The sequence below is a fragment of the Netta rufina genome, assembly GCF_964035555.1.
Source record: "Netta rufina genome assembly, chromosome: 2".
In the NCBI taxonomy this organism is placed as follows: Eukaryota; Metazoa; Chordata; class Aves; order Anseriformes; family Anatidae; genus Netta; species Netta rufina.
The window spans coordinates 153563290-153590567 of NC_140124.1; the positions used below are offsets into that span (position 1 = coordinate 153563290).

General features: G+C 39.2%; 1 protein-coding gene across 1 annotated transcript in view; it reads right to left on the reverse strand.

Moving 5' to 3' along the window:
• The window catches only part of FAM135B (family with sequence similarity 135 member B), a gene marked incomplete at both ends in the record, with an annotated part of 140965 nt that overhangs the window by 41663 nt on the left and 72024 nt on the right, over positions 1-27278 (reverse strand). Inside the window, 3 exons of the mRNA XM_084281319.1 lie at positions 12929-13055; positions 24279-24452; positions 26226-26296. Coding sequence (XP_084137445.1) covers positions 12929-13055; positions 24279-24452; positions 26226-26296 — 372 coding nt within the window. The remainder of the gene's footprint in view (positions 1-12928; positions 13056-24278; positions 24453-26225; positions 26297-27278) is intronic.

The following is a 27278-nucleotide window of genomic DNA, read 5'->3' on the forward strand; positions in this document are numbered from 1 at the left end:
AGCAATACAAAAATTTTTCTATGCACAGGTCTCTTCCTTGTTTGTTTGTTTTGATTGCTTTTTCAGATTTTTTTTACACTACATTTTATATTTTTTAAATTTCATTTCAATAGAAATGAAACCAAATTCTGCAGTCTCCTCAGACTGTCTCAAATCTATTTCCTGAATCACCTTGAAAACTATACCTAGGCAGACTGCCTAAGTCGAGTTACATCCTAACATATCTTCAGCAGCATCACAACAGCTCTTCATGTAAAGACATACAAAGAAGTCTTAAAAAAAACCTGCTGAAGATGAATAAGGAAAAAAAATTGTTTTATCCATCTGAACTCTAGGGTTATACATCACTTTGGAAAGCCATAAAATATTTTTTCTAGCAGTAAATTAAGCACTGGAGAAGACGTCTTATGAAAGCTAGAGCAGGTGTCTGACAAGAGGCATACTTCTTCCAAGAGCACTGAATCATCTGGCACAAGAAAAGTCATATGCCTCCCTTTCCCTCCATTAGACGTATGTATGAAAATGACACATTAATCCATATCTTCATCTTGTAGGTATTAAGAGTCTGGTTTAGAGAACACTCACAAAGCTTTCTGAAGTATCCTTTGGCTAAGAGATGGTACAGAAGTACTGAATAATTATTTTATGGGAAAAAGCAGTTGTTGATTTTTCAAAAAATGTGAACATAAATCGTTGTGTCAAGAGAAAAAGAGAGAGAGCGAGTTTAGATAGACAGTGATATACATGTGTGTATATATATATATACATATATAAAGCTTACTTCTATATGTAATTCCAAATTTAATATTTATAAATATTCACAAATGCACACATATATATGGTGTGAATGCAGACCTCCTAAGCAAAATAACACAGTGCAGATATCAAAAAGGACCTTAGTACCCTGTCCTTTCTGATTAAATAGAGTCCATGCTGCTTACCAACAGATAAGGAAAGCAAATCCACTCCTGTTGCTGTGATCAAACAAGGACCCCTGAGCTGAAGAACTGCCTTGTTTTAACACATCACTGCAGGCAGCAAACAAAATCAGTAAGGTTTTAAAAGGAAACTTGTTAGCATATTTTTTGTCTCTCCCACACATTATGTACACACTAACGCATATAAGAGAGACCATTCAAAGTCATAAGGAAATTGTACCATTAGAAATCACATTAAGGACAACAGAAAGTATCAGAAATGTTTTGACACAACTTTTACACATAGCAATAGGAAAGGACATGTCCAGCTGCTGCTCTGGCTACAGTGGAGATGGTCTTATGCTATGTACTTGCACAGATTAGCATCTGGTGAAGGAATTTTATCCTTTTCACTACTACCATGTACTGCCTGATACTAAATGAATAAGTGTACCCAAATATTGTATAGTCTCTGAGTGCTTTTGTTTTGAAAATATTACAATTAGTTACCTAGGTGGCAATTATCAAAGCTCTAACACATCTCCCACTTTGCTCACATAAGAAGAATGAGATTAATATCTCCATTTTATATTTGGACTACAAGCATCTACAACTCAGAAAATCATCCTAGTTTCCCTTCATAGCACCTGGAGGGAAACAAGCAATTTTACCTCCCCTACTATCATGGTATAATGCATTATAAACCAGTACAGAATAATCTACTGAATAAACAAATGTGCTAGCACTTTCTCAATCTCTCTTCAGTTTCTAACCTGCACTGTTAAGATATATATATATAGCAGTGGGTCAACAATGTTCAAAATACAGTCGTAACTATTGGAGGTTTGGGAGATCTAGTGGCAAGGAACAGGCCCACGAGCTGTGTGTGACTGGTTTCTCTCAGGGGCATTCAGTTCCCAGGGGGGCTGATCTATTCTTTCTTCCCATGTGAAGGCTCAAGGAGTTGATTTGGATGTTACATATCTGTTTCAGAACAGCACACAGTCTCACTCTTTCGTGTGATCTCAGCAGCTATATGAACTGGACACTGAAAAATATTGACAGATCCTACACCTACAGAGGAATAAAAGTGTTCATTGCAGAATTGGCACTCGCACCTCTGGGGTTTTATGCCTTCCTCTCTAACATACACTGCTTCTGTATCCACTGCTGTCAGGCTGTTTCAATGATATTGTAAAATTGTGCATGCCATACTTGTGGTGTTATCATCAAGTTGACTCAGCAACATACTGCAGGTTAAGAATAGGGAAGGGAAGGGAAGGGAAGGGAAGGGAAGGGAAGGGAAGGGAAGGGAAGGGAAGGGAAGGGAAGGGAAGGGAAGGGAAGGGAAGGGAAGGGAAGGGAAGGGAAGGGAAGGGAAGGAAGGGAAGGGAAGGGAAGGGAAGGGAAGGGAAGGGAAGGGAAGGGAAGGGAAGGGAAGGGAAGGGAAGGGAAGGGAAGGGAAGGGAAGGGAAGGGAAGGGAAGGGAAGGGAAGGGAAGGGAAGGGAAGGGAAGGGAAGGGAAGGGAAGGGAAGGGAAGGGAAGGGAAGGGAAGGGAAGGGAAGGGAAGGGAAGGGAAGGGAAGGGAAGGGAAGGGAAGGGAAGGGAAGGGAAGGGAAGGGAAGGGAAGGGAAGGGAAGGGAAGGGAAGGGAAGGGAAGGGAAGGGAAGGGAAGGGAAGGGAAGGGAAGGGAAGGGAAGGGAAGGGAAGGGAAGGGAAGGGAAGGGAAGGGAAGGGAAGGGAAGGGAAGGGAAGGGAAGGGAAGGGAAGGGAAGGGAAGGGAAGGGAAGGGAAGGGAAGGGAAGGGAAGGGAAGGGAAGGGAAGGGAAGGGAAGGGAAGGGAAGGGAAGGGAAGGGAAGGGAAGGGAAGGGAAGGGAAGGGAAGGGAAGGGAAGGGAAGGGAAGGGAAGGGAAGGGAAGGGAAGGGAAGGGAAGGGAAGGGAAGGGAAGGGAAGGGAAGGGAAGGGAAGGGAAGGGAAGGGAAGGGAAGGGAAGGGAAGGGAAGGGAAGGGAAGGGAAGGGAAGGGAAGGGAAGGGAAGGGAAGGGAAGGGAAGGGAAGGGAAGGGAAGGGAAGGGAAGGAAGGGAAGGGAAGGGAAGGGAAGGGAAGGGAAGGGAAGGGAAGGGAAGGGAAGGGAAGGGAAGGGAAGGGAAGGGAAGGGGAGGGGAGGGGAGGGGAGGGAAGGGGAGGGAAGGGAAGGGAAGGGAAGGGGAGGGGAGGGGAGGGGAGGGGAGGGGAGGGGAGGGAGGGGAGGGGAGGGGAGGGGAGGGGAGGGGAGGGGAGGGGAGGGGAGGGGAGGGGAGGGGAGGGGAGGGGAGGGGAGGGGAGGGGAGGGGAGGGGAGGGGAGGGGAGGGGAGGGGAGGGGAGGGGAGGGGAGGGGAGGGGAGGGGAGGGGAGGGGAGGGGAGGGGAGGGGAGGGGAGGGGAGGGGAGGGGAGGGGAGGGGAGGGGAGGGGAGGGGAGGGGAGGGAAGTCCTCTGAGGAGCAGCTGAGGGAACTGGCTTGTTTAGTCTGGAGAAAAGGAGGCTATAATCAAAGAGGAGGTATAAAATCAACAAAGTGGTTCCATTACAGAAGTCCACCTCTAGCAACCTATTTGATTTTGTTTATTCAGCGGAGCATAACAATGAAAACTTATCTTGGGCCTTGTGAAATTTCACAAGAAACTGTGCTAGAGTTGCAGTAAGACCTTGAGACAGCAGCACACAACGCTGGCATTTTAAACCTAAAAAGGACAGACGCTTTGCACCTTGCTACTCCCTTAAAGTAAAACATTACTCAGCTACAAGTACATGTATGTTCATATATGGAGGAAAAGGTAATTACTTCCAGTGGTAGAGCACTAACTTGCCATAAGGAAAAAAAAAAAAAAAAAAAAAAGAAAAAAGAAAGGAGGAGGAGGAGAAGGAGGGGGAGAAGCAGAAGCAGAAGAGGAAGGAGAAGCAGAAGCAGAAGCAGAAGAAGCAGAAGAAGAAGCAGAAGACGAAGACGCAGAAGAAGAAGCAGAAGAAGCAGAAGCAGAAGCAGAAGCAGAAGCAGAAGCAGAAGCAGAAGCAGAAGCAGAAGAAGAAGAAGAAGAAGAAGAAGAAGAAAGACAGTGATAGGAGGAACAGGTTCTCTGAGCCTTACAGCATTTGTCTACATCCTTATGAAGCTACAGGTCTGAACCATGCTTTAATCAAGACCCAGAGACCCATTGGTATGAGCTGTGGGGAATATATATCTACTGTCTTGCAACACCACATGTTGACAATAAGCAACCAACAAAGCCTGTGTACTATTTTAATAGAAAGGGACCGGGGACATGATCTTCTTGGGATCTGTGATATGTTGTCATTCCTGCCTATGAACAGGACTTTTATGATTTGTACCATGTGCTTTTCAGTCCACTTCTATGGTTGGAAATCACATTGGATCCTCTCTTTCTAATTCCATTTGCTTGGACTCTGAAATGACTTTATAATGGATATTTGGAAATAGCTTCTCAGTAGGTCATTTTAGTATTTAATTGCACAGAGTCTTAGAGGAGAAAAGAGAGATAGAGCTAATCATGCCCACCCAAAGGTTTTATTACTTGCCCAGAGTTCAGTGTGGAAATCTCCATAATCAGGGCTATTGCTGCATGCAGGCTAATTAGCTTCTTCACAAATGCAGATGCAAATGAGAACAATCACAACACTACAGATCTCTTCTTAAACTTGGCAGCTTTTAACATTAGAAACACTGTCAAACAATGGCTAAAGAGGAAATATCTACTTGCCATTTGGCAGTGACAAATTACTTCAACCTTTATGGGTTCCTCTTTTATTTATTTTTTTTTAATTTTTTTTAGCAGTCTAACATAGCAGTCTAACATTTTGTTACTAAGGCAAATTTTTTGTTTTATTATTTCTTCCAGTCTGTTACACAGTCACGCCATTACCAAGTAGGTTCCTATGAGTCATGAGCAGGTGGGAAGCAATCAAGTCTCTTTTGATAGCATTATTATTTTTTATTATTATTTCCAAATGTTCTTGCATATCCCCTTCTTTCTACTTGGTTCACAGTCAACTTCTCATTTTCCCTCAAAGGTGTGGGCAAAATATGCTGTTCTGTATATGCTCTGTCAAACTGGATCAGAACTGAAGCCCAAAAAGTCTTGTGTTTTAGAACCAGCTGTAGTTAACTGCCAAATACTCACAGGAGAGACAGATGTAACCAAAAGAAAACCCAAATTTAAGCTCTGACAATTTCAGAAATTGCATGCCTTTAGGCAAAATCTAAAAATGCCCAAATACTGGTTTATGCAGCACTCCTCACAGTGCCATGATTTTTGAAGAACGTGCAGTCATTTTCACAATCACGGCAGAACCTCCTAAGATCACACAAGCACCTTCCAGATATGTGTTGTTCTGGCTATAATAGGGTCTATAAAACTGTAGGTAAAAATCCTGTTATTAGTTCTAAATATGCTACTTTTTGACTTCATGGAATTTTGTCTGTTTTTGTATTGGGAAAAACAATGAACATACAATGTTTTGCAAGATCCTACTCCAAGGTTTGCTGTAAATAAGTTTCCATTCCTTTCCCAGCTATTTTGCTGAAGATAATTCTATGGCTCTGAGAATTCCATCACTCACATAATTCAAGTTTTCAAAGTGACCAAGTGAAATCTATTGAATTTTTCTCATAGCAATGTTTCAAAACCTTTTCTTTCTGGAGTATTACTTTATTTCAACCAACTACACCCCAAAAGAATTATTTACAGCCCTGGCTGCAGAACCCTTCCTTCTTGCAAATAATTAGTCTTCACAAGAATTGCTCTGCTCGAGCCTACGTGCTATGTGGCTGGTCTCTGTTTTCTTTGACATAGAGGGATGTGGTTTCTATGCCTTTTGCTTCCAAAAAACAACTCAATGCCTAATGCTGTCATTATGCTGCATTTCTGAAGTCTTCACTTATGACATACTCAGGCACTGAATCATTTATACCTCTTTGACATGCATGCAAACATACCTCAAATTGCAAAGCCAATTATAAAACAATATACTGGCCTTTTTATCATTTCAGAAATCCACTGTTTCTATTTTAACACTGAAACAGAAGTAATGGCTAATCAGAAACTTTCCTGAGTATGTTACTTTAAGGCAATTATATTAATTTGGTATAATTTACTGCAACAAAACAGGGAAATTTTGAATAGCTGGACCTGTATAAATTTGCATAAGTATTATATTTTCACAGGTTCATTTTCCTAGCTCAGTAGATACCTCCTGTATTATGCATAGTACATATTCCAGCCCTCGAGTCATTTACACTTAAAGACAATCAAATTTCATGAGCCATGAGTAGTTTACCATTTATTCTGCAGGCCTTCATTTTATGGTTTTAAATAAAATATTTCTAGTCAGTTTAGTAGATGAGAAAGGGGAGGTTGACTGGTAGGTCTGGAGACTCAACCTGTATCTGTTTACAATAAAGCATAATATATAGAGGAGAAACATTGCTTTACCATCCCCAGGAACAAGACTCAACACTGCTTTGGAGGAACCCCTCTGTCCTATTTATGAGGCCTTTACCCTTGCTTCAATCAACACTTTCTTCCAATGACAGTTAGAGCTGGTTCCAACAGGAGTTACAGATTGCTCCAAGAACTAACAAGAAACCTGTGAGATGATAATGATTTTCTTGGGGGGTTCATCAGTGAGCAGACATATAATGGCCTCTGTTCTCCTCATGGACTTTTCTTTCATGTTGAATCATAGAATCATAGGATAGTTCGGGTTGGAAGGGACCTTAAAAATGATCCTGTCCTGCTGGAAGTCAGAGGGTGCAGAGTGAAAGATACTGCAGCTCTTTAACACGCTTCATGACACAGCCAGCTACCTAGAGATGGTAGTGTCTCAGTGAACAGACACCATCAGTGCACCCAGCCCCATTCAAATACCATGCTGTGTTGCTGGATCAGCAGAGGCAAACACTACTGTAAAATGGGACTGCCTGGAAGATTGATTTCTCCAGATTTATGCCAGTGATGGAAGCAGCGTAAGTTTACAGGCATACTGAATGTGTCTAGCTTACCCTATATAAATGTCTAGACATAGATTCTCAGATATCCATATGACTCACTGCTTGAATAATCACAAACATTTCTCATCTATGTAAAGACGCGGAGATATGGATTTGTTTGGTTTTGGTTTAGCTTTTTTTTGTTTGTTTTTAAAGTGTCCCCAGTCTTCTACAGTCTTCTTAAACAGTTCCAGTACTTCTACAACCATCATTTTCCCTTGTTGTCTGTGTTCTACTTACCCCAGCCCACCCAGGTTCCCCAGATCTACAGAGTCCATTTTGACAAAAGAGCCTTTATTTTCAGCTCATTTCAGGCCAATTCTTACTCAGAAGCTGAAAATCTTTTTGTTGCAGGCCCACTACTGGAAGTTAAGTAATCTTTGATGCTGGTTCTGCTCCCTCTCACAAACCCTCCTTCCAAATTAAGGAATTAACATTTACAGACTATATAAGCAGTCTTGAGCCTAGCATACCAAGGTATCATTATGGTCAAAAGCATACACTTGAAATGCAAACATTGCAGTCAAAGTGGTAATTATTACTAAGGTAGTAATAGATTTACTGGCTGAAGAACTTCTTTAGAGTTATCAGGAACATTAAGTAGGAAGAACATAAAAGCCCTAGTCACATTTGCCAAAGTACCTAATAGCTGAATTCAACTCTCCTAGCTATTGCCGTCTGATCATTTAGTGTAAATAAGTGATAAAGTCTCTCTCTAAAGCCAGCTTGATTCAGATAGGCTATTTAACTTCTGTGCAGGCAAACACTCCTATGCTCAGGACTTCTTCGATTTAGAAAAACAAATTAAACTGAACGCTAAACTAAGTGTGATAGATTGCAAATACAGTAGTTCTGATTTCACAGTTTTACTCCAACTTTTTGCCCTTCCTTCCTTCAAGCGTTAACAGCATTACTGTTCTTCAAGCATTCTACCCAGCAATCGTTTATTTTTTTGCCACCCATCAAAACACTGAAATACAGACTCTAAACATATGTTTAAGTCCAGACAACTTCAGGGGATTTTGTTCTTGTATTAAAGGACTTCTACATTTTTTTCTTATCTTATCCATGAAGCTCCAAAAATGTTTTGTCTATACTGGCTAAAGCTTTGACAATTGGTATTCACTGGAAAGGCTTTTGAGAATCATACACTGGCCCATCTCTGTTCACTCATCCCCTTGTTTTCTGTTTGTCACATTGTTGAAGCTTGTCAGATCCTCAGAGAACTTGTAAGACCATTGGACCAGAGAGAGTTGCTTGTACACAGGCTGATGCCAAAAGGACTGCACTTCCAAGTCTTCCTCTCAAGCACTGCACCAAAACTTATAATTCATATTAGCTGTGAAACTGATTCTTGGGTCATTACGACTGGCATGGTTGCTTTGAACAGAGGTGCAAGCTTTTGCTGTCACTCGAGGATTTGTTTCCACAAAACATGACAAAGTGGTTGGAAAAAGAGGGAATCTCTTTTCTTATTCCCCAGTCCGTGAGCTGCTGTCTGGGACACTTGCCAATAGCAAAGAGTTAGTTTCCAGATGATGGATCTCGACTGTGCTGTTGTTGGCATTTGTGCTGCTGTTGGAAAGGCCGTCAGCTCAGAAGCTATGAGACTTGATTAGGTCTCCTTTCAAGAACTCTCTCACCATCAGTCAGTGGGAATTATTGTAGTGTTCTTTAGGGCATATGAAGATAATTTTTCAACAAACTACCACTGGGAAAAGTACTGAGAAGAAGGAAAAACTGAATTATAGAGCGCTTTACCAAAGGAAGGGAGCAGCCAAGTCCACTTCCCAAACTGAAGCATAGAAAGGCTCTTCCTGCTGCTTGTGTACTCTGCTTCAGGGCAGAAGGAAAGAAACATCTGTCTCAATCCCCCTCCTATAAACTACCTTGAAAAATCAATTCTAAAATCTGTAGAAAGGGAAAGTTTTAATTGGAAGGATGTCGGTCAAATGAGTGACAGTACAAGCCACTTCAGTGGATTTCAGCCCCCAAGTAAGACATTACAGTTGACAATAAATAAAAAGCCTAATAAATTCTTCTGTATATAACTTTAATCGTAGCTATGAAAGAAAAATAAATTTTCCATACTGAGTATGCCTTTTATCACTTTACTTACAGCTACTCTAAATTAGCTACATAAAACTTTATTTTAGTTGCACAACTCTAGGTGTGATTAACTCTTTCACAGCAATATGCAGAGAAACAGGTAAATTTGTAAATACATGTAGGATGCAGCAGTTTAATTCTGTCCAATACATACATGCCATAGAAAAACAGCAAAATACAGGGATGAAAAATGGAACTTCCATTGCAAATTCCATCAATTTTCAAAACGGATTTTCTCCAGAAGAAAACTCTATCGCCACCCTGGCTGAAGTCTCACAGGAATCTTTGGATGCTTTCATGACAGTGAAAGCCAAAGTGAAAAGACAGATAAATTTTTTCAACATCGCATTTTATGCCTAATCCCAGTTTAATCCCTGTTTTGAACTCTACCATAATGCAGACCATTGCTTTGCTGTACTCTGCATATGCCAGGTCAAACACTAAGAGCCACAGAAAAGAAACATGCCAGTGATTAAAGAAACCAGTTAGTGTCACATTATTAGTTAGCATGTTTTCTGCTAGAGCTAGGAAATCATTTACAGTTCTTTCTAAAGATCAGCCATTTATCTTCAGGCAACTAAAGATTAAAGACTTCATCAGTAATTATCACAAATGGTGCCCTCAGCACACTGATTAAAGATACTTGTCATTATACCTTATAAGGAACAGTACATCAACTCTTACTATTTCAGAATAATTATGTGGTGGACATCTGCTGGAGTTCCAATCACAACTAGTCACCATTTGCATAAGCAAGACACTGAAGGACTCCTGCTCCTTTAAAACCACACAAAAGCACACAAAGGCATGAGAGATGCATTTCATATCTGGCCCACTCCAAAAAAACAGAAGCCTGAGACCAAAAGAAAGTGGTTTAAATTTAAAATTAGAAATTAAGGCAGAAATTTTGATCTGAGCTATATTTGCGCTGTTTGGATCAGTTATATGGAATAAGTATAAATCAAAATTAATTTAAATATTTTTTTCTTTAATTTCATTTTTAAATGTGAAATACTGTACAGCAGATATCAAATGCTCTAGCTTTAAACTGGTAAAAACCAAATGTATGCTATGCCTAAAATTTGTAGATAATCAAGTGTTGTTTGTAAAAAAACACTACTGAAACACAAATAAGGAAAAAGAGAGAAAGGTCTTAGCAAATTCACCAGCCCTATAGATACATGTGATCCCTTTTTACCTAGCATGAGATAGAGAACCTCTGTTAATTTCAGACGGAGTTAAAAATAAAATACATAGTGCCTTTTCCTTAAAAGGGAAATGCTGAGTCTTTCACAAAAGTTTAGTTCTCTAAATCTAATATTTCCCTTCCCTTCCCTTCCCTTCCTTTCCCTATTCTTAACCTGCAGTATGTTGTTGACTCAACTTGATGATAACACCACAAGTATGGAATACACAATTTTACAATGTCATTGAAACAGCCTGACAGCAGTGGATATGGAAGAGGTGTATGGTAGAGAGGAAGGCATAAAACCCCAGAGGTGTGAGTGCCAGTTCTGCAACGAACACTTCACTTTTATTCCTCTGTAGGTTTAGAATCTGTCAATATTTTTCAGTGTCCAGTTTATACAGCTGCTGAGATCACACGAAAGAGTGAATCTGTGTGCTGTTCTGAAACAGAACACGTAACACCCAAATCAACTCCTTGAGCTTTCACATGGGAAGAAAAATAGATCAGTCCCTCTGGGAACTGAGGTGCCCCTGAGAGAAACCAGTCACACACAGCTCATGGGTCTGTGATCTAGATCTCCCAAGCCTCCAATAGATATGATTGCATTTTGAATGTTGTCAATCACTGATATATTTCTCTTGATGTCTATGTTAATCATTTATATATATAACTATATATCATTGTTAAACATTTATATATCTATCTTATGACTGTAGGTTAAAAGCTGATGAGAGCTTGAGAAACTGCTAGCACATTTTCTCATTCTGCAGATTGCTCTCTATTGGTTTCTTTATCAGAAAAGCATCTTCCTTCATATTTAGCTAACAACAAAAGGCACTAATCAATAAGAAATATCTTTGATATTTTAACTTTGCTTGAAAGGAAAACACAGTAGAAAGGAAAAACAAGGACACTTTGTTCTGTGTTCTGCCATGGTTTAAGAAAATCCTTCTGTATATATAGAGAGAAAAGGGAGGGAGGAGAAGAATAGAAAGGGAGGAATGGAGGAAAGGAAATCCCTGTTTGCTGGGAATCATAGAATCATAGAATATCCTGAGTTGGAAGGGACCCATAAGAATCATCAAATCCAACTCCTGGCTCTGCACAGGTCAACCCAAAAGTTTAGACCATGTGACTAAGTGCACAGTCCAATTGCTTCTTAAATTCAGACAGGCTTGGTGCAGTGACTAAGGGGAAGGTGACTTGGACATGTGTGGAAGGTTTCAAAAACAAAACAAAACAAAAAACAACAAAACAAATCAAACAACAACAACAAGCACTAAGGATTAAACAGGTTCAATTATTATAACTTCTCTGTCGAGATGAGAGAGGAGGAAACTGTCACTGGTGTTCAGAAGTCAGTTGTGGGGAGCTACGGAACCTGCACACATACAGACCAGAACTGCTCGCGTTTAATTAGTCTCTTCCCTGAGAAGCTGGAAGCACAGAATGAGAAGCCTTCATGATCTATCACAAAGCAGTGGCACCTAAGCAGCCTGAATGCAGAAGATTAAGACAGTAAGTGGCAAGAGGAGCTGATGATTGATATGAACTTTCTTTAGAAATGAAGGCAGTAACTTGCACTTTCAATAAAGAAAAAGCAAACTGAGTACATAAACTAGCTGAGAACTTGTACAGTCAGTCTATGGACCTATAAAGAAAATTAGCTCTCTGATGGATCCACATGTTTTATGAGGAACAAAGAGGTAAAATAGGTTGTATGACCTAGAGATAATATGTCAAGGTAAGAGTCCTCTACTTCATACTCAAGAGACACTTGGAAGACATGACTTAGTAGTGTTAACATCAGATCAGACAGTTCTCCACCAACTGCCTTAGGCTAGCACGTTTTTAATACTTATGTAGAAGAGAACAGCTCTCACAGGAAAGTTTGAGGGAAGTTGAGGGCAGCATGTTAATCAGAATCTTTGAATCAGGGTTTCCCAACAATGTGATGATTCCAGTGTTCTAGGTTGAATTTCTAGATCTGATATTTCTAGATCTGAGGAAATATTTCTGACCAAAATAAATAAATAAATAACAAAAGAAACACCCCAAAGCTAGCACTTTCCTCCAATCAGAATCCAATTATTCATTATTTTCCAAACAAGCAACTTTGTACTAAAAATTGCACAACAAGCTCTGCTCATCCCCTGCAGTAAGTAGTAAGATCAAAGGCAAACACTAACTAAGAAATTTGCCTTGAGTAAGGCAGTGTACATAACATCCCTTCAGCAACATACACAGTACTCATTCCTTGATATTTCAGACATAAACCCTTCCAGGTTTCCTTCCTGATGCCAGCTTTGACCTGCTGCTAATTACAGCATCCTTAATAATGACTCAATTCCTCTGCCTGGAAAGCAAGGATCTTTTACTGAATTTCACCCTAAAGCAGACATCTAGTTAAGTGAATTCAACCTTATAAGTCCATTGTTAATCAGGGGAATATCCACACATCCCGAATTTTTCTGAGATGGTTGGTATAGGTGGGGTCTGAACATCCACAAATTGTGTATCCAAGTGCCAGGTAGTTCATGCAGAAATGTTTGAAGGGTTCTGCTTTAAAGAAACTCTCTGTACTAGAGACAAACATTCTTCCAAGATAACACAGATGTTGTGTGACCAAATGGAAGTGAGGTATTATGGTCCCACCCTCCTTACCTCTGATGAAGTAGGTTTGCAGTAGCCAGCTCCAAACACTAGATTTTCTAATGACATACTGGACTGGTCTGGTCCCGCATCCAGGTTGCCTTTACCAAGCCATGATCCTTTCCCTGGACGAGCAAAACTAAAAGAAGAAGAAATGAGAATAAAAATAATCAGAGCAGTAATGTTACAGAAGAATCTTTTCCTTCCTAATGCAGGTATTTATTTGTTTATTTATTTCAAGCTGACACCATAAGCCCAGACACCATGTTTCCCTCATTAAATGAACATTGTCCAGTATGTACTGGCTAAAATTATGTGAATGGAGCCTTATTTCTTGGCATTCAGTCCAATTGCTTGGGTGTTATCCTCAGTCCTTCCTTTGTTGTCTTACAGATCTTTTTCCAGACTAACATATCAACAACACAAACTTTCCATCTACATAGATAACACTCTCATCCAACTTCTCATCAGCTTGTATCTTGATTGATGAGGCAACTTTCTCTTTGGCTTTAACCATATCACCCTTCCTGTTTGAATTATCCATTATCTATGTTAATTATCAATATCCTTCATAGCTCATCCAAATCTTTTAGTACTAATTGGAAGCACAGGTCCCAGTTCTCACTGTCCCAGGGCATCAACCTCTAGAATTATAATGAAAAACAAACAAACAAACAAACAAACCTGCATTTCTTTTTACTGGGAGCAGTTTGTTTTCTTGGACATGTTCTCCCATACCCATATGAAATGTAAGTTAATTCTTATTCAAACCTTCCTCAGAAACCTGACAGGATTTAAGTTGTTTTACTGTTGAGGTCATTACCTCTCAGTGCTGACTCATGGCTACAGTGTTCCCTTCTGACCATATCTGCATGTTTCCTGTCTTATAGGATGAACCCCTTAATAGTGGAACAACTTTATTGGAGCCTATTCAGCCTTGAACCCACCAGAATCATGATTCATAGCTAGGGATCTTATTTGGGATTAATCTGACCCAATGTCCACATCCTCATTAATGATGTAGGCTGCCTTTGTAGTTGCTGAAGAGGAATAGACATATCCAAGGGGTGAGTCATCTTCTTCTAAAGTAGTCGTATCAAATAGGTCAGATGAATCTCACCCTCGAAGTGCTACTTCTAATTGTGGACTATAAAGGGAGGCAAGGATGACTGTCTCATAAACAACTAAGGTTAGGTGAGATAAACTCCACTATTAGTCCCTGTGATAATGTGCTGCACATAAACTTTATCAAGATTTAGAGAGAGAAACCAGGCTATTTGTGGAGAACACAGTGAGTGAAATTACTGAGTCTAAATACTAATGCAGGCAATTATAATAGTTTTTTAAAAAAGCATGCAAACAAAAGTGGAAATGAAATAATGAACTGCACAGAAAAAAAAAAAAAAAAAAAAAAATCCACCAAATTTGCTGTTCTTAATCAATGCAGAGGTAATGCCACTGAGTTTGTGCTATAGCTTTCAGGCTGGGATCACCATCCACTGTGAGACGTTGTACCCCAGCCAGCTATCCCAAATAACTCCTGTTCAGGAGACCTGTTGTCCTTGGAAGAACAAAAGCTTCCAAGATAGGGAACACATAAACACACACAAATTAAAACCATAAAGTGCCAGTAACAAAGGCTACAGGGCAGTGTTACTCATCCTGCCAGAACTTTCCAGCCTTATTCCCCTATGTTGATGTGTATCATGTGTCCATGTTAATTCAGATCAGCCATACTTCATGCAGTTCTACAGTTTTTTCAGTTTTAATGACAGATGCGAGTGTTGGCTGTTGTACAGAAACACAACAAATTAAAGGTGTCTTATGGTAAGGACACAAAACAAAAGAGAGGTACAGGAATACTTCCTATGACTTAGTAAAAAATAAGGTTTTGAAAAGAAGAGAAACTCAGTAACTTTTGGAAGAACAGAAAATTAATATCAAGCAAAATCAGGAACTGAAATTTTTCAGGTTGATCACAAATCCCTGCTTCCTCTCTAAGTCAAAACTGCTATTTTTTTATATACCCTCAGGCATTCATATACTGACAAAAAGAACATCTCATAAGGGAGAGGATGGTGTAGAAAGCTTTTGCATATATCTGAGCTTGTTTATGTATATTAATTGATGTGATCCAAGAAATTTCCAGTTGGCTGCTTTTAAGCAGCAGGAAGTCTTTCCATGTTATTTCCTACATGCTAAATTTAAGGCACAAATAAATAAATAAACTAAAGCAATTATGAAGAGCCAAGAGATAAATGCTGCTCAGAATAATTTCAGCTGTTATTGGGTGATGTTGTCTGCCCTGGTCTATTGGAAAGGCTCAGGAAGCAGAAATAAAAAATGATTGCTGTGGTATCAGAGAGAAGCTTAAACAAATGTCGCCTGCCCATGAAAAACTCATCATTTGAATATTTGCAAAGCTTTCAAAGGTTTTAAGGGAGAGAAAAGCACTTTTTAATGCCTTTTTTATTTATTTATCTTTTGCTTTTACAGCAGAGAAGGGATTTTAATCTGTTGGTTTTATGGAAATTGATCCCACATAGCACTGTAAAACAAAAACCGTTTTTGGGAAACCTGCCAAAATGTCATCTGTCTGTTGAGGAAAAGTTTAACTGGAAGGCTTACAGATTGTTGAGGTTCCCCTAATGCCTTCTGAAGCACATAATCATAGAAAATACTGAGTTGGAAGGGACCCAACAAGGACCATAAAGTCCAACTTACCACTCCACACAGGATCACCCAAAACTCAGACCATGTGTCTTGACAGCACTGTGCAAACACTTCCTGAGCTCCAGCAGGCTCAGTGCTATCATCACTACCCTGGGGTGCCTGACCACCTCATGGGTGCAGAACTTTTCCCTAACACCCAGCCTGACCCTCCCCTGTCCCAGCTTCATGCCATTCCCTCAGGTCCTGTCGCTATACCCAGAGAGCAGAGCTCAGCACCTGCCCCTCCGCTCCCCTCATGAGGAAGCTGTAGAGCAAGACCTTGGGGCCCAAATGGGGAGTTGGGGTTGTACTGAAAAAAAAAAAAAAAAAAAAAAAAAGAAGTCTTGACATCCTAAAATGATATTTTGGATTCTGAAATGAGAACTTGGACCCTGAAAAGAGGCTGCCGGTCCTTAAAAGAGGCTTTGAGCCCTCAAAATGCGGGTTTGTACTGAAAAGGAGGCACTGAGTCCAAAAAACTTGAGGACAATTTTAATTAGCAATAAAAAGCAGGTTATTTTAATATTTTGCTTACTGTATTTATTTTTTTTTCCATTTATTCCAGAAACCATGCTCATTTGTATGAATATTGAACCCTGGTTATTTATGCGTCCTTTTGAACCATCTACTTAATAGAACTAATCTAACATCAACATTTAGAACCTCATCCTATATGCTAACCTTAGTTTTTATTCAGTCAGGATAAAGAAGTAAAGGAGTTCATGTGTGTATGTCAAAGTAAATGAACATGTGTGCAGCACTATTATTATTTTCAGTGAAAGAAACAATTTATTTTAGCTTTTGTTGAACTGTTCTTTTGATTATTTTAATCATGAGATATCTTTATCTATCAGAAGAGTCTCACAGCTTTTTCAGCAGCTATCTATGGACACATATAATAATGAACTGCCCTCAAAAAAAACCGTTTTTCCAGTAGTATAACCTGCCTGCTAATAGCAATCAAAATTTAAGAACTTTCTGACTCAGAGGTTATATTTAGGCAACTATTTCCAGCAGTCATGGTTATCTTCCATTAATTTGTGTCCATGCCTTTTTGATTTTTACTTTTGACCTCTCTAATAACTTTTTGGAATTAATTGCACATCGTAATATGTGCTGCACTTTATGCTTGTTTTGAACCTGCCGTTACAGAATTGAATATGGCACCTTTTAGTTCTTGCACCGCACAAAATGTTAAATTCCCTAGTTTTTATCTTCTGTGGACAATTCTTTAACATATAAATGAGATGACAGTTCCCTAGCACAAGGAATGGATTGTCATTGATAAATATTAATTAGATGCATTATTGAAGAAATTCAGAATAAATGCTTTAGGACATTTTAATAAAATAAAATATATTATTTGACATTAAAATGCCCCCCAAATGAAATAACTTTAGTTTTATTTTTTCTTTTATTCACATTTAATTTTTCATTCATTATTTTAAAGATGAAGACTTTTTTTTTCTCTTGGTAAGCAAAATTTAAATGCTTCACAACTTGTAATTTTTAGCAGAATGGGAAAAAAGTTATCTGTTATCAGATTTGAGTCTGAATATTCACAAAAAAAGATTATCATGCATATGAATTAGTAAAACTGTAAAAAACAAGCGCCCTCACATTTACAATTACAAGAAATTGTTTGAACCAGAGTGGAAATTCAGGAAGGGAAATTGCATCCCATTTAGGCCACATTCTATAAAAAAAAAAAATCACTCTGTCTTTTTTCCCTGAGTCTTTTATGGATAAAATATCACTGATTTCAAAAATGAAAACTATAAGCAAGTTCCATAGTGGTAACAATATATAAAACTCTAACATAACCACATCTTCCACTGGCAGCACCACATTGCATTTCACCACAAACTTCTGCTTCCCACAGACAGGAAAATATACATTGCACAACACCAATTTCCCTTACTGTTTTAACTCAAAACATTAATATAGCAAATTATTTGTGGCAAATTACTGCTGGCATACAGCCATAGAATACATGGGTGATCTGTTATTTGTTTTGTGAGAATAACAGTTGGATATTTGCAGGCTGTGCTCACCTAGCTATCTTACACAAGTTTCACTAAGGTTATAATGAGTGACTGTAGAATATTCTGACATTCTTGGGTAAGGCTGTTAAGAAATATTAAAATCACATTAGTAATGGATACAGATATTTGTCCCTGGATCCCAAATAGAGTCAGGGTGCAAACTGGTTTGAAACCTGTAGTGATTTTGATTGCTGGAAAATGCTGGTTCAGTTGCCCTGAACCTAACTTTAGCTGCTATAAAACTTGAAATCAGGCAAAGTCAGGTGGTGATATTTATTTATGTGGTTTGGTTTAGTTTACTTTAGTTTTGTTTTAATGAAAGCTTGACTCAAAAATAGTCAGGTGTTTTTCTTAAATGACTTCTTGGCTGGTAGCTCAAGAGGATGGCATGTCAAAGTGGAAGTTTCTCTTTGCAGATGCATAATAAATAGTAACAAATAAAACAAAATTCAGAGGAACAATCATGCAGCTATTATGCAAGAATTCTTAGAGAAAAAAAATATGAAACTATTATTTAATAAACAAGTTATGGAAGCAATAGCTCTCTCCTGGATAAATATTCAATTTTCTTTCTACAGATTACTGGAAAAGTAAGTCATGACCTTTGCTACCCAGGATTACATCTGTTTCAGATATAAGCTGCCCATAAGTAGGTGCCAGCTACACTCACAATTGTAGAAAAATTGACCTGCATAGTCTGCACCCAGAATTGAGGTGCACAGGGTAGAACAGCATGTATATCACACAGATATATCAGTTATGGTGCTTCAAAGGAACAGGGGGATGCCTGAGAATAAAAGGCTGTAGTCATGATAAAATTACTCAAGGATGGCCAGGGTTGGCCTGATTCCTCAGTGCAGTGGAGCACAGCTGAATTAGGTCAGGGCTGAAACCTTTAAATACTCAATGTCCCTTTGATTGTGCTTCCTCTTGCCACAGCAGAGCAAGCTCAGGGCACTACAAAATTCAGTATCTGCATCGTGGTTTCATTGCTTGCAAAAGGGGTGCTATATTGTTTCCCCATCTCAGATGCCACCATGAAGATTTACTGTTTCTTATTCAGTGATTTGGATTTGGGCAAAAAAAAGATTTTAATGTTAACGAGTCGCAACTCTGAAGTCTACATTGCTTTTCACATAGATGTAGGTGTGAAGCTGGGGGAGAGGATAAAAATTGAGGAGAATCCAAACAGCTGAGGAAATTAAATCCCTTTCTTATGCAAACAAGAGAAATCAGGTTTGCCAGCTGCCTGTGAAGGAGGTACTCGCTTATTTGCAGCATTTTCAAATCTTGCCTTTTTATTTTTTTTTCATTCAGATTGAAAATGTTTTCAGCTGAAGCCCAAGAGCCACAGCAAATAACACTGCAGATGCTGCGGCCATCAAGTGAGCTGATCCTTAGACAAAGCATGGCTTTGGGGAGACCCAATCTGTACAGATAGTACCAGTCTGGTGGTGAAATGCAGCACTTAAATTTCCCAAAAGCTTTCAAGGGAAGAAAGTACAAATCATGTGATGTCCCTGGATAAACTTGCAGCAGAAGTGACAGTCTGATCCTACTGGCCATGCTGCTTAAAAGGAAATAGAACATGTAGGGCATTTTTATATATATATTTATAAACAATAATTTATGCTAACTCCTCTTGGGAAGGAGTGGCCAAAAGGTCTATGAAATTAATGATGCACATAACCATGCTTCTTGCTATTTGTTTCTTACAGAAGTCCAGTATAAGAAAGAAACTGAGCATGCAGCATGCCTGAAACTAAGTAGATCTGCACACCACAGAGATGGATGTGTCCCAAGGAAAGAAGAAATATTTACTGAGGTCTGAACGAAGCTGGAGCAAAGTTCTTTTTCTAAGTACTGATGCTGTGCTAAACTGTTCATTTCATTTATAAACGGGGCCTGTTGCAAAGCCAATGACAGGGAGCTAAAGGAAAAGTCAATGTCTCAGGCCAGAAACCTAACTGATATATACAAAAGACAAAACAGAAAACTGGTGTCCAAACTGGGAGATCCTCCTCACCTTTCTTCTCCAACTGCCTTGTCTAATTTAGGTCCTCTGGACTGGCTCCGTGTCCCTCATGTACTGAGGAGCCCAGAACTGGACACAGTACTATAGGTGTGGCCTCACCAGGGCTGAGTAGAGGGGGAGGATCACCTCCCTTGACCTGCTGGCAATCTTCTGAATGCACCCAAGGATACTGAGCCAGGGCACGTTGCTGGCTTATAGGCTGGCTGCTGGCCACCAGGACTCCAAGGTCCCTCTGCAGAGCTACTTTCAGGCAGGTTACCTCCTGACCTGTATGGGTGTTTGGGGTTGTTCCTTGGGGTGAAGGATCCTGAATTTGCCTTTGTTGAACTTCATGAGTTTTCTTACCAGCCAACTCTCCAGCCTGTCCCTTATTATTGCACCCCTGCCTGGAAATACAAAAAATTTGGACTCAGCCTCCAGTGGTCCAGCTTCCCTAACTGCTTGTGGGGTGTTTTTTTGAAAAGTCAAAGGACCCTAAATGTCAAAGTGGGAATTTTTAACCAAGCTCTAGCTTGGTGCTCTGTAAGGAGAAGTCAAAGCTACCCAGCTCCTTCTCTGCTGCTCAGCAGCAGCATCTCAAAGCGATAAAGCTGCCCAGAGAGCCACGAGAGGAATTGAAGACCAAGACAATCCCACTTTGTTCCTCATCATCCCATACCTGGAACCAATACGATTGCTGGGGGGATTACGGAGTTGAATTGACTCTAGTTCTGCCTCATCAACTTTTTATCCAGGCTCTTACCTCCTTAGGAAATGCATAAAGCCATTAGCATCTGCCATGAATAAGGACCCCATTACAAAGCTGAAGGGTATGATCATTGGAAAAGCCGATTCACAAAATTTCCATGCACGGTCCTAAAAAGAATTCCACAATCCAGAATTTCACTTTTTCTCAGTTCTATAAGAAGTGAAGGGTTCAAAGTACCAAATCTAATATTTACAGTATAGGAATTATTAACCAGGACAGACACTTATAGCAAAATGTTAATTTTCAAAACCATAAAATAAAAAAAATAAATAGGAGTAAATGGAGGCATGCTGGCAAGTTTTGCACTGTGGGAGCTTTTTGAAGGTGAATATTACGCAGCAGGGAAGGGCCTGAATCTATCCTGCTGTTTTCCCTACGGGTTGCTCTGTTCAAATACAGGCAACACGGAAGAACTTTGGAGAAGAATGTATAATTTGCCAACAGATCTAATAAAATATGAAAAGCTGAGTCCACAGGGGATATGTGATCAGATATCTGTGTTTCAGGCAAAGTTGTTTTCCAGGACAACTTCAAGACAGAAGTAAATTTCAACTTCACATAATTTGTGAACTTTATAGAGCATGTCTAGAATTTTTATCTTAGATTTAAGTGTACAAATATGTGTAGAAATAAATCATAGAATCATAGAATGGCTTAGGTTGGAAGGGACCTTAAAGATCATATTAATCCAACCCCCCTGCGATATACAGGGATACCACCCACTACATCAGATTAGCCGAGGCCCCATCCTTGAACACCTCTAGGGATGGGGCATCCACAGATTCTCTGGGAAACCTGTGCCAGTGCCTCACCACACTTACAGTGAATAATTTTCTTCTAAAGTCTAATCTAAATCTTCTCTCTTTTAGTTTAAAACCATTCCCCCTTGTCCTATCATTATCTATCTGAGTAAAGAGTCCTTCTTCATCTTTTTTATAAGTCCCTTTTACTGAAAAGTTGAAATGAGGTCTACACAGAGCCTTCTCTTCTCCAGGCTGAACAGCCCCAGCTCTCTCAGCCTTTCTTCATAGGAGAGGTGCTCCAGCCCTCTGAGCATCTTTGTAGCCCTCCTCTGGACCCACTCTAACTGATCAACATTTATTGAGCCAATTCCTTATCCACTGGATGGTCCACCCTTCAAATCCATATCTTTTCAATTTAGAGACAAGGATGCTGTGTGGGACTGTGTCAAAGGCCTTACAGAAGACCAAGTAGATGACATTGGTTGGTCTTCTCTTGTTGACTGAAGGCATTGGTCAGGCATGATTTGCCCTTGCTGAAGCCATGCTGGTTGCCTCAAATCACCTCCTTGTCCTGCCAGTGCCTTGTTACTGCTTCCAAGAGGATCCATTCCATGATAATACCAGGCACAGAGGAGACATTCATTGGTCTGTAGTTTCCCAGGTCTTCCTCTCTTCTATTTTTAAAAATAGGAGTGATGTTTCCCTTTTTCCAGTCACTGGGGACTTCACCTGACTGCTACGCTTTTTCAGTTATGATGAAATTCAGTTATGTAGGAGCTTGGCTACAACATCAGCCAATTCCCTCAGGACCCTGGGGTGCATGTTATCAGAGCCTATAGACTTGTAGTAATTAAGTTGTGTCAGGACATCTTGAACTTGCTCTTCACTTACAGTGGGAGGGACTCTGCACACCCATCTAGAGGTTTGGAGACTCAAGAGATGTGGGAAGCCTGATCACCAGTGAAGACCAAAGAAAAGAAATTGTTAAGTACTTCTTAATTTTCCTCGCCTGTTATTACCAGTGTTCTTCATTTTTCAGAGGCAGTACGCTCACCTTAGTCTTCTTTTTTTGTGGCCAATGTACCCATAGAACCCCTTCTTGTTATTCTTTGTATCCCTCACCAAGTTTAGTTCTGTCGGTGCCTTGGCTTTCCTGATCCCATCCCTGCACATCCAGACAGTGTTCCTGTACTCTTCCAGGACACATGGCCCTTGAATGTACATATATATATAAAATACATAGACAATAGGATGGTTTAAGTTGGCAAAGTAAAATATAGTATATATATATATTTCCCACATAATGTAACAATCATGCATTGATTTTATTATTTTTTTTTTTTTTTTTTTACAATGTGTCAGAAAGGCTTTCTGATCATTTGGGCTCTGTTGTGCTACAAAATAAAGATGTGCTTTTACATTTTTTTCATGTTCCCAGTAAATCCCATTGACCAGTGCTAAACAAGTAATCTCTGAGATGAGAGAAAAGCAAGTAGGTTTTTGTGGGTTGGTTTTGTTTCAGGATGCTTGGCACTGACATTTCTTTTATACTGTTCACCTTGGTTTATATTTAGAGAACACATGATACTCTTCGGGTTTTGAAAATTTAACAAGAAGATAAATCCTCAGTAGCACACTTCAAAATGATTTTACTGGCTTAAGAAAATGAAACTCTGCATTGTGTTGTCAAAAATCTTCATTTTGTTGCACTAAGTAAAAATATTGTATATTTCATAAATGTCCACAAAATCATATTTTGAAAGCTATAATAATCTGGAACAGTTGCTCATTATGCAATTTATGTGTAATAGCAGTAACAACTCTCTGAAGCCCCATTCATTAGAAGATAACAAAGCACTGAAAACAGTCATTAAGCCTGATAACTATTGCTCTTCCACCCTTTTGTATAGTAGAACAATGGATAAATTATCTGAGCAGAACGATCTGGTTAGGAGTAGTCTGCTACAATTTAATTCACTATTTTAAAAATCTACATAGCAGGAAAGTCACAACAGCAGTTACCTGCATCTCAGTGGAGGAAGAAAAGACAGATTTTGCAGTCTGAGATACTAATAAACTCACATCTCTGTCACTACTCAAACTCTTACAATCTTAATTCATTGAATGGCATCATACATTTATACAAATGAAGAACTGAAGAAAAGATATATTGTCAAAATAGGAAATCTAAGAAAAGAAGAGAGTCTAGAGAATCATCTTTTCTTTCTCACACAGTGGTTGTCACTCATTATTTGTCAAACTCAATGTAGGCTTGGTAAACATCAAGGCCTTGCCAGAGTAAAAGGATCTGAACAACACTGAACACTGCATTTTGTTCCAGGACCCAAGGAGTTCCCTCCCTTTCAGCACTCTTTATCTCATGTGATGACAAGATTGGACAGAAAGTAAATTACCAGAAAGACCTTTGCTTCCCCTCGCCTGTTCTAAATATTAGAGGATATTGACCTCCAGTCCTGTTTTATTTGAAGGAGTTCTGAATTATTTTCATGTCCTTACGAATCAGATAACATAAATCACACCTAGGCCCCATGGCAGTTAGTATTGCACTGCTCCATGGTTAAATCAGATGATGCTACAAGGGAAAAATCAACAGAGGCTTATCCAGTATTGACTCATGCATGCTTCCTTCCAGCCATGTTATGAATTATGCTAATACCCAGAGGTCAGAAATGAGATTAGAGACCTACTGTCTAAAATGCTTTACAAAACAACAGAAAAAAATATTTATTAATGTTCTTATGTGCTTTTGGACTAAAGATGAAAGACAGACAAGGAGGAGGCAAGAAATTTCACCATTCTCTTGTTACAGATGGGGACTAGAGAGATCAAGTCTCCCTGACATTCTGCAGACTGATGTTTTTTGATCAGGCCCTTAGTGTCTTATCAAAGAAAGGAACCCGTGTCAGAGGCTGGATCCAGTCTCCAGAATCCTAGCCCATAACAAAAAAAAAACAAACCTGAAATTGAATTATGATCTCTGCTTCTCTTATATAATAAGCAAATGTATTCAGAAGAGGGATCTCCTCTGCCTTTCATGAGACATTTCTGTGTCCTTTACCTGATCAGAGGCTGGTGTAATGCTACCAGTGACGCATGCACAGTGACGGATATCACTGACAGGTGAAAATAGTCAAACATGACAGGAACATGGTGGTGCAGACCTCTCCGGGGGTGGAAGTGAAGACACAGTGTACGGCTGCTGATCATGGGAATGGCTGGAACATCCCTCAGCCTGGAAGAGAAAGAGGTTTACAAGGATTAGTGAAAGCTTGAGTTGTCACAGCCTGTAACGTGATACAAGCAGCAGTCTGGGAGATGGCTTGATCTGAATTTTTATCACTGCCTGGTAACATTCAGAGCTTCAAGAGAGCTTACATAACTGATGAGTATCTTGAATTGTACTTATGTCTAGTGTAAATACAAATATAATAAATATAAATAATAAGTAAAAATATAATGAACAAAAGAGATATATAATGAAGATCCAATTTCCCTTTGTGATCACCCTTGTTGTCCACCTGTATACTAGTTCTGGAATCATCAAGAACTAATAAATAACCAAGTGATATGCAGTTAGCAAAGTGCTCAGCTTGCTTGAATGTTCATAGCTAGAAAAGATCACTAATTGTGATTTTTAGTGTACAACCAATCTATTTTTCCTTAGGCAATCTGTGAGAGGTAAAAGCAGTCCTGTGTCAGAGCACTGAACATATTCAGAGTACCTTTCTAGATAGCTGATCTTCTGAAAAACTTTTTGCAAGAGGTCAGGCAAAGGAGTAGGTTAAGTAACTGCAGAGAAATTATACAATTAGCACTAGCTTCTTCTATTTTCAGTAAATAAAAACCAATGCTTTCATTTCATTGTTGATTATAACTATCCTAGAACAGCTTTCCTAGTGTGCAGTCAGCCATATGACATCCAAGACATCTGTAAAGCATAAGAATGAGATGTAGATCTGAGACCATGCCTAACTACGTCCTCCCGAAGTAAGTGCAAGTCATTCCTAAAAAAAAAAAAGAATTATTTTACAGCATTAAAGACACTTCTGATGTAAGCCAATTGCTTTCCAGAGCTAAGAAAAGCTATAATGTCTTGGTTGAGTATGGTGTCATCCCAAGCAATGTTTCAGTGAGGTTTGCAGAATACATTTCTAGAAATACCACTGCTTTTGTTTAAAGTAAACCAGATTAATCATTCAAATGATAACAGAAATGAAACGTATGCTTTATGCCACAATTTCACAATAATGTGAAAGTTGCATTTCTTTTTTATTTTTGGCTTTCATTTATGTTTCTTCTCTCAGCTGGTGACTGATGGTCCAGTCCCACCTGCTTTTGTGAACAAGGTTTCACTTGTTGTGTCTTGAAGATAAAGGAAACACATGCCTTGAAATTTGTTAAGATGCTTCTGGATATGAATAAAAGCACATGAAACACAGCTGCTGAAGTCATCAGAAGCCTTTTCTGTGATTCAGCAAGGTTGAATAAGGTCTAGGATTACGCTTACTGCTATGTCTCAGGAACAGATGCTATTTCCATTTCACCAAGATTTTGGAATCAAATGCAGTGGGAAGAGATCAAAGTCAATGGGAAGACTTTTTCCTCCTAAAATATCAAGACCGCTTTGGTTTTCTCTCACAAGAAAAGCACTCAACATGCTCATCCACATATCTTCAGCCTTTAGTTGTCTCCTGAGATAAATGCTTTCCTGAACAGCAGCCCCTTTCACGTGGAAGTCAGTGATGATATTTCCTTTGACTTCAATAACAGTAGAGATAGAGCAACACTTAAAACTCACACTTAAAAGAGAAAAAATGTTGTTCATTAATAGAGGAGTGTGAGACACACTTTTCAAATACAGAGATGAGAAACAGAAGGACTTCAACACTAAGGAAAAGGAAAGACATATCAAAGACATCCTTTTTCAAAAGGACTCACTTCATCAAAGTCATTTCCCAATTGAATAAACCCTGCATTACCAACTGAGCTTTAAAACAGCACTTACTGTTGTTCACTATCAGTAAAGTGCAGGTCCAACTTGAGCTGAAAGTCTGCCTCACTCAATGCATCTTCCACCTACAAAAGAGAAAGGCAAAGTTATCTTTATAAATTGGCACCTACAATAGTGAAGACAAAGGAGGATGATTTTTCCTAATAAATTGACTCACTGGTACCTTCATCCAACAGATCCCACCAAGATTACCCTTCTCTTAGGGTCAGTGAAATATTGGATTGGATTTTGTGAGACAGCACATGAGGAGAGCTGTCAGTTCTTTACACTCACCTGGAGAAGTCAACATTGGAAAACACTTCCAGCTTGGCACAGCTGAAGTAACTATAACCTAAGGAAATAACTAAATTAGACTGGAAGAAGGATTAAGCTGCCCAAAATTGTGTTTTATTCTTTTGGGATGTCTTTTCTTCCACAGCAATGTATGTTTAGTAGAATAAAAAATAAAAATAAAAATGTTACTATCAACATAAATGGAAATGTGAACAGAAAATCACTCAATTATCAAAATACTCCTTTTCTGTGAGTATAAGTATCCTTTGCTGTGCACCATAGTACACTGGAAAAATATGGGAACGTAGGTGGAAAAGCAGAATTGCACACTGGGGATCAAGTAGTACAGAGACAACATCTTTTTACCCTAATTTAGGCACAAAAAAAGGTGAGACATCTAGATTCGGTCTTTTGTCAGTGGAAAGCAACAAGTACACACATGCAGTGAGATGACCCATTTTGAAGCTCACATCTACAAAGGATAATTGATTTGTTTGTGCCTGTCTCTTTCCATTGACAACAGATGGAGCATGGACAAATACCTTGCTCTTGATATATTCAAATTTTAAATGGCTTAAATTAGGAAAAATTAAGTCTACTTTCTCCAGCACATTAGCACCTTCTTAATATAATATACGAAAAATATACTGAAGACAATGTCAGAGGCATCTAACCCACTCTAACAGGTAGGATCCACAAAATACATAGCTTAGAACATGTTTAGTTACATTTCCCAAAGCTGAAACTCCATCTGCAGTGTGCCTTTTTCTGTGG